Here is a 10,447-nt window from a genome sequence, read left to right as displayed (position 1 = left end):
TTGTCTGTGTGTGATCCAGGCTAGCTGGGTGAACGGATCAGGTTTCAGCCTTACCAGTATTTCTCTTTTCCACTCTCATATAAACAGGACAGTAACGGCACTGTGGAGAGCGAGGGAAAGGGAGGCCCTGTGAGGGGTAGCAGCTGCTTGAACTACTGTACATGCATACACAAACATACACACTGTAAATACTTTACCTATGCTGACTAAACACATTGTTAAGCAGAGCTTCACCCGCTTTCTGCATGCATATTGGTGACGATTAACAGACTGTGGGGAACATATTGGAAGTGGAATATGTATCTTAAAATTAGACACATATCTGAAAGCATTCCAAAGGAACTGCGGGGATAAGGTCCAGCCAATTGCAAAGTACTTAAATGGGGTATATTTTCTAATAGTTTTCTGTTGAGTCAAAAGTCTGTGTTGGCTCTGTTTGAAAGTGTGCTTGCGTTGTTTTAGAAGAAAACTGATTAATTGGTCGCTTTTGCTCCAGTTCTTCAGCAGCGGCATCCAAAGCACTGATGAGCAGGCAGGTTTTTTTATGTGTATTATTTTTCATGGATCAACATGCTGATAATTTATGGATTAGTTCAACATTTTTGGGAGAAGCACCTATTTACTTTCTTTCCAAGAGTTAAGATGAAAAAAATCAGTATTCTAACATCTCTTAGCTTAAAAAAGACTGGAAGTTGGACGTTTCCAGTCTTTCTGAGAAGCTAAGCCAATCGCTTGCTGGCTGTAGCAGACAGATATGAAGTGGTATTTATCCTTTCATCTAACAGTTTTTTTGATAGGATCTCAGATTCTTGGAGTTCTTCTTGTACTGTGGATGTTTTCCACCTTTCTTTTGCTGTGCACCTCTTCTGTATTTCCTCATCATGCTTACGTGACCTGTTTTTTATAGTAGCTCCACTGGTAATCAGACATTTGTCACTTCTATCCACCCTCATACCCTTCACATCACACCTCATCCCTTTAACCTTCTCACTCTCTTTCTCCGTCAGGACCAGAAGTGATTCCCAGCTACAGCAGCCGTGCCATGTCTGAGGCAGTGGCACCTGATGCTATGGTTTCCCCAGCAGTGGGTATCCCGTACGGCGAGAAGGCCAGTGGCCCTGTGTTGGACTTTGGTTATGTGGGCATTGATGCCATTCTGGAACAGATGAGAAGGAAGGCCATGAAGCAGGGCTTCGAGCTCAACATTATGGTTGTGGGTAAGTAGCGCAAGGGTCCACCAGCTAAGGTTTCAGTCATATTGCCCAGATTTAGTTGAAGCTAACATGATTGTGTCTGATAGCCCAGTTGCCTCACAGAAAGGAAGTTCTGCAAACTGCACACTGAAAAAGTGGATTTTTGATCATGAAAATCATTTTGTATTTCATTCTGAGCCTTGTCATCAAGGGCAGACTCTAAAGTCACTTGTCACAAGTCACACTTGTATGTGACTCAAAACGTCTTTAGTCAGCTCTTGTAAAATGTGTCCCTATTCAGGTATATTGTTTTCTCTCTAATTATTGACGGAAATTGGAGGCCTCCAAATAATTTTAAAAAGCAGCCACACACAGTAGGACGCTTTCTCACTGAGCCCTCATCACTTTGATCGGATACCTGTTACCACCATTTTAAAAACAAAACAAAAAAGGACTGCAGGAAAGAATGATTGGGTTTAGATCTTTATGGTCAAGTGAGATCTTCAGATATTTCATATAGATTACTAAGTGCCAAATCCATTTCTCATATTTGTATTGGGCAGAATTGGGTTCAATAGAGGGAAGAAGGAAAAAAGCACTATATCTGATGACAAAGACACATGGATAAGTACGTTTGCAAAACAAATTTAAATATGAAATTGCATCTCAGTTAACAAAATCCACTCTTTTATAGTGTACCACATAAGCAAGTGTGGGACTTTGGAACCGCATTACTGTTGTGATGGTTGTTAGTTGGAGAATGTTAGACCATGACACTTTGGTTAATTCAGCTGTTCATAGAGCTGGCATCAATGCTGCCAAAACTTTAGAGTTGACATATGATTTTGCATGTAGTGATGATCAGTTTCAAAACTGTCAACTGAATATGAATTATCTCCATTTAAAATCTGCAGCTGTTGGCCTCAGTACTGATTGTACAGATCCATGTTTGCATGTAACGTGTGTTGCTCACTGCCTGTACATGCGACTGAGTTTGTGTCTCCATAAATCAGTAAAGATGATGTTGACTTAATCTGAATTTGAACTGTGAATGTTTGCTGCCCAGTGGGACCTTCCAAACTCCTCTTCATTAACCCATAATAATGTTACCATAGTGTTGAGGGGTTACAGAGGGTCTCATCCATATAAAAAGACAGTTCATGATGACTCACAGATAAGGAGTCTTGCTGGTTCATCATTGTAACATGGACTTCAAGACTCCCCGTATTATCAGGTCCTTGCATGAAAACACCAGCTAGTCATGTAGTGTATACACATACACTTTATATTAGAAGTGTTAGCAAAAGAAATAATTAGAGGAAGTATAAAAGTTTCCATATGTATATCCATTCTTTCCATTCATTTATCACACAGTGTCACCTAGAATTAAAACCTCAAGGTAGTATTTATTACAGGACTGTCAAACTGTATTATAACTGTATTATTGACTGTATAACAATGTATACAAAGGATACTTTATTTCTGGTTGCTCAGTGCACAACAACCCAATTCTTCTGATTGTTTTAGAAAAAAATACTGGTTTACCTTGAATCCAATTTGTCTTATTTATGTTGTGTTTGGGTTGCAGTCATGTGTGCTAATGGCTTTGCTGCCAGTGTTTCTGCAGACAGACACCTGCAACTTGTCACTGCTTCAGCCACAAAACTGACAGCGTGGAGTTGTCCAAACTGTCATGGAAATAATGGATCATGTTTGGGTTTTTATGGCAACAGTGTAACAATGTGTGGACTGTAGTTACCTACAGCGCAAGTAGTCAGTGAAAAAAAAAAGTTCATCTTAAAATGTGTAAATTTCTGACTGTTTCTCTGCTTACAGGACAGAGTGGCCTGGGAAAGTCTACGCTAATGAACACGCTGTTCAAGTCTAAAGTCAGCCGTAAATCAGTGCTGGCTACAGCCCAGGAGAAGATCCCCAAAACAATCGAAATGAAGTCCATCAGTCATGGTATGGCCCTCTTGAACACTCAACTCTTCTGTATCTCGTTGTAACTACTTGGTTTTTCTTCTCTGTTCTTCTGTATTTACACTTTTCTCTTTGTCAGCCAGTTTTACATACTGCGTGTGTAGTAACTCTAAAACATTCATAGTACTTTATCTGTGTTTATCTCTACTTTTCTTTCACTCTAATTCTCTATAATTACTGTAATCATGGCTCAAATAATCGGAGTATATCGTATTCTTAGCCTCATGAAACCAGCCTAGTTTTAAATTTGGCAGCTCTTTTGAAAATGTTTTCAAATGTAAGACCATTATCCCCTCCAATCTGTTTTGTACAAATAGATATAAGGCAAGAAATAAGTCATGCTACATTTTTTTACATCTACAATGCCTTGTTTAGTTGTAGTTTATAGTGCACAGGGTGTTTTCGACATATTAGTACACAGTGTGTGTTTTTCTGTGTGCAGACATTGAGGAGAAGGGAGTGAGAATGAAGCTGACAGTCATTGACACACCAGGCTTTGGAGACCAGATCAACAATGAGAACTGGTATGCTACAATTTTGCCATCATTGCACTGATGATATAAACAGTGAAATATTAAATTGTGTGTAACCAGAAGCCCCTCTCTTTTTTTTTACCTTTCCTGTAATGTCACTCTATCTCCTTATCTTTCTCCTCACTCTTTGCTTCCCTCTCTGAGCCCCTCCCACATTTACTCATTTACCCCTTTTTCCTTTTCTACCACTGTGTTGTTTTCTCCTTTCCTCTTTTATCCATTGATCACTTGCTTTTCTACTCCTCTCTCCTCCTCTTTCCCTTAATCCATCTTTGCCACGGTCTAGCTGGCAGCCCATCATGAAGTTTATTAATGACCAGTATGAGGCGTACCTGCAGGAGGAGATTAACATAAACAGGAAGAAACGGATTCCAGACTCCAGAGTCCACTGCTGCATATACTTCATTCCCCCGACCGGACACTGGTAAGGACACATTCAAACATGGGTAAATATGGACACATGAGCACAAGTTGAACACATACAGCATAGAAATATTGATATTCTAAATTTATATTGATATTCCCTACTTCTTTGTCAGCACCCAACACAACAACACTAAAATGATGTCAGTGCCTCCATCACTTGCGCTTAGGTTTAAAGAAACGCACTGTTGAAAAGGTTCCGACAACAACATTTAGCAAATTTGTTTACCTTCTTTCTGTAAATTAGAGGAGAAGATTGTATTGTGGCAGATTTGGTATCCCTCTCTGACAACAAGAAAAAAAGCTAAATTCTCTTACAGTGTTGTCACACTTCCAATGCTCAGAGCTAGGGCTGACAGATAAATTGTATTTTATTTTTTATTTTGATATGAACATACACGATTAACACAGCGCAAAAGCCTTAAACGCTGTAAACCTCTATATATGGGCGCCTGCTCTACCAACTGCGTTATCCGATCGCTAAAGTTGTCTTTGATCATGCTGTATTTCCCTTACAATGTAACCTTTAAACTCAATTGCATACAATCCGGTTAAAATTCTTTTGTAACTGATTATGCTAATTAATTTACAATGTAATCTGCATCTTAGCCCTCATTTTGAACAAACACACACACGTCCGCTCAACACGATATGCAACATATCCAAGAACACCAGTTAAACACACACACACACACACACACACACACACACACACACTGGAAGGATGGACTGCATTTGACTTGCCCTGAAGCAGCACAACGTCCCAAGTTTCTTTCCCTGGATCTCTAACAGACGCATACATCTGGTTCTGATCGAACTGCATAAACTGCCGTCCCTCTCCACATTGTGTTGGTTCAGACCCTCACTGTTTGGAGCTTAAGGGGTTTGGCGTATACTAGCAAAAGAGTGCACATAGTCCCCTGTGTCCATCAAGTGAAAGATTCAATGCACATTTTATAGCTCTTGCATTTGTGTAACTCTAGTCAAGTGCGCCGGAAAGTCTTGGGAAAATGTTTAAAGCAGCTGTGAATTGTGAGCCTTGTTTGAGAACACGCACAACAACACACAGTTGATCATAGAGCACCATTCCAAGAACTGCAATTCTATTAATTTTGTGTGTCATGGCCTGTCTTTACTCAGGCAGTATGGGGTGGAGGGTGGGGGGATGGCTCGCTGTCTGTGTCCCATCCAGCTATGTTTCCTGTTAGTCCTACACTGCAAATGTCAGATGGGCTGGCCAGCAGCTGCTCAAGGACTGCTTTAAAAAAACTAATGAGAGAGAGAGAGAGAGGAAGGAAGGACGAGACACAGAGAGTCTGTATGGGTGTCTGGGAGCTTGCTGTCAATTAAGCACTTTAGTCTTTTTGAGTGTGCTCTTGCATTTGTGCAGTAGACTCCTTGTTGAAAATGGCCGGAATTAAAGTGTTTTTAACAAGGCTGAGTTTGCCATAATGTGCAAATGCTTTTGTCAAACTGCTGGAAAGGCCTCAACCCGACCACAAGTCTTGTCAATGTTATCAAGTAGTTGTTCACACATTGTATAGTATGATTAGGTCATGGATGCATCTGTAAATACAGTATTAGTTAGTAGGTACAGTAGTTCCTCCATCTGGGAGAATTGTTAGGAACATCTGCCCCCTGGTGGAGGAGTTTTGCTTTACAGATGTACAGAGCTTTTCTCATGTTTATGTTGTGTCTTTCCCTCTCAGTCTGCGGCCTCTTGATGTAGAATTCATGAGACGTCTCAGTAAGGTGGTCAACATTGTCCCAGTTATTGCCAAGGCGGATACACTCACCTTAGAGGAGAGGGACTTCTTCAAAAAGAAGGTAACATTTTTCTGGTTACATTTCCTCTTTTGTTTATTTTTTAATAGATATCTGTATTGTTGTATCTAAAATCTCTCCTTTTTATTCTATTAAATCCACCAGATAATCTAGAAATGTTTTCTTTTTTGTCTCCTTCTTTATGCTTGCATTTTTCCATATTTGTGGAGCAGTAACCAGAGATAGGATAAGTTCCTGTGGTTTTCTTATCTGGTTCTCTCTTGCACTCTCCCCTCGCTCTCTGGACAGTTACAAAACATGACTGCATTCCAGTCATGCTCCTGAAGAGCATCTTTCTCTTTCTTTACCCATTACTTTCTACACTTCTTCTACACGTTTATTAAAGTTGCAGCTGTTAATTTTCTTTGGCACTCTTTAACGATCTCAGGATTACCCCTCCTCTCATTAGCAGTGAGGAGGTTAAACACCCCCTTGTTTATGTGTATGTGTTTACGGTGCATGTCAGACTTGGTGTGTGCTCAAGTTTATGCATAGGTATCCATCCTGTAAGTTTTTCTGGTTTGTATACAAACAGCAATCAACAACTAAACCCCAAATTTTGTAGCCGATTAGAAGGCAGATTAGTGTTAATACCACCATAATCTGTACACTGTGCCGATGAAGGTGTATTTGTTTCATGTCTCTGAAGCATCAAGCACGTCTAAATACTCCTGCAATTAAAGGCCTTAGTTCGAATCCTCTCAAATCTGTAGTGGGTTAACAGTCTCTGTTTTCTCTTAATGTTTGAAATCTCCAGATCAGGGAAGAGCTGCGAGCCAATGGGATTGACGTGTACCCTCAGAAGGAATTTGATGAGGATGCTGAGGACAGAATGATCAACGAGAAGATTAGGGTGAGGGGATCATTTCAAAGCAATTAAAGATATATGTGGCAGGATTTGGGACTCCATTATCCTTGTTAATGCTCGGACATGCCTTTCCACAGAGCACTGTCATCCTGAATCCATTCAGAGTCATTGCTAATGTACTTGACATTAATTACTTTTGACTCCATTGCCTGTTGACATTCAACCTTTGAGCAGGAGATGATTCCATTTGCTGTGGTGGGCAGCGACCAGGAGTACCAGGTCAATGGCAGGAGGCTGCTGGGGAGAAAGACCAAGTGGGGAACCATTGAAGGTACGGCACTTTCAGGACAGAATCTTTTAATATGCACATAGTCTAATTCTGGGATGTTTTTGTTAAGAAGAAATGACAAAAGTAGATTGATAAAGACCTCTCTGAGTAAGTCAGTCAATAGAACAATGCTCCATTCAGTCTTCAGCCTGGTGACGTGTGCCATTCAGCTGGCTTAGGCCTCCAGCAGACGCAGTCTGTCTGAAGAGGCCTGATGTGTTTGCTTGGCTCCCCCACTCCACACATCCCCTTTTGCACCATAAAGGATACACTGTGACTTTTCACGTAGTAAATTAGTTTTTTGTTCTTCAAATTTATGAAATCTAGTGAAAAAAATACCTAAACCTATTAGATAAATTCTTAGCACTTCTTTGTTTAGCTTGTTTTAAGAGTTAAACGTACTGTAATCCGCTTTATCAGTTGGCCTATAGTGTACCAGTCAGGGTTGTGTTTTTTCAACATCCAGTCTTACCGCAGGATTCATCTTTCAATATTTTATTATGTCATCCACTCCAGAGCGAAGGCACCATACCTCTATCAAGTGTCTTGTGTTACAACACACACAGGAAGGGAGCAATTAGTCGTATTTCTTCAGGAGGACTCTTAAATAGATGAAGTTAGCAACAGAGATCTGTTCTGGGCCGGGGCTTGTGGCTGTTGAAACAACACACCGTATCTCCACAGGGACATCACACCTAGGGCATTGTTTAGAAAACATATTTGCAACAAAGCTTAGCTCACAGCTGTCTTACTCGGTCTTTTGGTTCTTTTACTTTGTGTGTTTTATCTCACTTTTAATTAGATCCGATAACTCGTAACTTCTCTCCCTACTGTAGTTGAGAACATAGCCCACTGTGAGTTTGCCTATTTACGGGATCTCCTCATCAGGTGAGGGATTTATGTCTCCATAATATAATGTCTTGGTCTTAAATGCTGTCTGTTTTTATGCAGCCTGTCACTGTGTCATAGTGTGTTTTGTGACTTATAAAAATGTTCCGGTTTGAATAATAATTAGCATTTTAAATTGATATTCCAAAACGCTAAATTGCCTATTTCAAAATTCTCAACAATTGCATCTATTTCTTCAACAACATTAATGAATCCAGAATCCAAATGACTATGTAAATATTTTGTATTCCTTAATTTTACTGGACACAAGACGTCTCCTACTTCATTTAAAAGTTTATTTACTGGAGGGTTCAATTTTCCACATGTTAATGTTGCTCATTGGACCACAATTTGCTTCCAAAGAACTTGTGCCCATCTTTAGAACTTAATTTTAAATGTGTGAGACTTTTGTGACATCAAAGAAAAATGTAAAAATTAATTATTATTTAATTAATTAGTTAATTTTTTCAAACTGCACAAACCCCATTCTGCACAGTGAAGGTTGAACATCTAAGTAAAGTAAAAAGTAGCTAGTTACATGTTTTGAGTAGAGGGGGGTTTAGATATTGTTGTAAATTGGAAAGGTTGGTCCATGTCTTCTACTGATTTCTAATGGTGTGTGTGTATATGCGTTTCTTTTAGGACCCATATGCAGAACATTAAGGACATCACCAGCAGCATTCATTATGAAATGTATCGTGTTAGGCGCCTCAATGAGAATAACACAGTGTTGGCTCATGCCAACGGTATCCCAGAACACCATCTTTCTGCCCACGAGATGTAGACGCCACCTGCCCTAATGCAGTTGACCTCTACTGGGTGTAATTCGTTTGCTATGACACTCCCACCACTCCAGCCCTCCACTCCATCCATCTCACAGGTGGGATAGAAACTCAACAGCCTGCCAGAGGGACTTTATTTTCGATGACTTTCGGCGGCTCAATGGACTGCTCATGTCGGTTTATTGCCTCATTAACACTATTGCTGACAAAGAGAGTGAAGAGAAGTTTGAGCATCTTAACATGCTGCAGCTTGATTTAACCTGCTTCCAGGTCTTACAGTTAACCTTTGTGGTTTTTTCTTTGTGTTAGCTGACATTAAGGTAACTATCAAACAGAACGGACTGACGCTTATTATCTTTCAGTGTCAGAATTACCTAACATGTTAATCTTGTTCATGTTTACTTTTTCAAGTTTGATGTTTTTTTAGCAGTGCTTTTAACAGAAGCACAGATTTGTGTCTCTATGCACACAGCTGTATCAACATATGTGGGAAGTGATATGATTCATTATTGCACTTGATCACTACATAGTCTGTCATTGAGCAGCATGTTGGAAGGCGGCCAGGCACTACTTTGCCAACATGTGACACACATAAAGTCATCAGTCTCTCTGTGATGAAGCATTATTCAACTCTCTCCTTTTAGTTAAACAAAAGAAGCTTATGTTTGTATCTTTTTTTGTCACTGTGTTTTACTTTTAACGGTTTGTTAAATCTTCAGGGGTTGTCAGGTCCTCAACTTCTTTTTAAATTCCAAGTTATAAATGTCATTGCTTATTAATATAAATATCTTAAAGGTGATTTAAGATGAAGTATTTATGCAAGATATAAAATGTCAACAGTTGTGGTCCATTTATTCAGATTATTAACACACACACACACACATGCAGACACATACACACTCACTCAGATACCTTTCCTGCTTTTGGGCCCATCATAGTGCCTTATTTATTGGAGAACGTTTTCTAACATTTTGGCTGAAACTGGAAAGAAACCAGGTTTGTTGGTGCCAAGTACATTTTGACATTTTTTAATCTTTTCTCCTTGTTTATCCAGTCTTCTATTAAGCAGTCCACTTCTACTTCTATTTTTAATACTATACCAAGGATCTTTACCTGTTTGAACCATATATAATTCCCTAAGCTGTCACTATCATACTCTGTCCTGTATATTCTTCTGTGTTCTGATACATTTCTTTTTACTTTTATGTATTATGGATATTAAAAAATGTTCCTTTATCTTATTTTTAAAGAAATAAAGATTCAAGTTGTAAATATAAACATTTCTTTGATTGTTTTGTTTTTATTTTCTGCAATACTAAGAATTTTCCTTATAAAAAACCCTACTGTATACACTCTTCTCCCCATCAATACATTTTACAGACCTTCAGAGGAGCTAAAAATGAAAAACCAGACTGCGTGAATTCATCAGCTTAAATTCTCTTGCCTGCAGAAGGCAGGATCCCCACAGCATTTAATCACAGGTTTTATGCACATTCTGGAGCATGTTAATTGCCATGTCATTAAACCTTAGTCCCTGAAATCAATATGGCCGCCTGCTAGGTTAGTGCATGGCTGATTAGCACGAATAAATGCTTGTTTTCTACCTTTTAGTAACGCCAGAGCTCCAGACAAGGCCTTGGATCAGTGCAAGGACGCGCCGACCTCAGCGTCCTGAGGTACCGGAG

The 10,447-nt window shown here is 39.5% G+C and overlaps 1 protein-coding gene across 8 annotated transcripts in view; it reads left to right on the top strand.

Annotated features, from left to right (window-relative positions):
- The window catches only part of LOC117957918 (septin-9-like), a 66,267-nt gene extending 56,364 nt beyond the window's left edge, over positions 1–9,903 (top strand). For all 8 annotated transcript variants that reach the window (XM_034893998.1, XM_034894003.1, XM_034894001.1 and 5 more), the window contains 9 exons: positions 1,008–1,217; positions 3,030–3,158; positions 3,619–3,700; positions 3,996–4,133; positions 5,842–5,959; positions 6,714–6,809; positions 6,999–7,095; positions 7,929–7,980; positions 8,623–9,903. In XM_034893998.1, coding sequence (XP_034749889.1) covers positions 1,008–1,217; positions 3,030–3,158; positions 3,619–3,700; positions 3,996–4,133; positions 5,842–5,959; positions 6,714–6,809; positions 6,999–7,095; positions 7,929–7,980; positions 8,623–8,764 — 1,064 coding nt within the window. In that variant the 3' untranslated portion in view covers positions 8,765–9,903. The remainder of the gene's footprint in view (positions 1–1,007; positions 1,218–3,029; positions 3,159–3,618; positions 3,701–3,995; positions 4,134–5,841; positions 5,960–6,713; positions 6,810–6,998; positions 7,096–7,928; positions 7,981–8,622) is intronic.
- The last annotated feature ends 544 nt before the right edge of the window (positions 9,904–10,447 follow it).

Source organism: Etheostoma cragini, chromosome 15 (assembly GCF_013103735.1).
Source record: "Etheostoma cragini isolate CJK2018 chromosome 15, CSU_Ecrag_1.0, whole genome shotgun sequence".
Taxonomy (NCBI): domain Eukaryota; kingdom Metazoa; phylum Chordata; class Actinopteri; order Perciformes; family Percidae; genus Etheostoma; species Etheostoma cragini.
The sequence above is the reverse complement of the archived record's forward strand: the minus strand, read 5'-3'. Positions and strand labels throughout refer to the sequence as shown.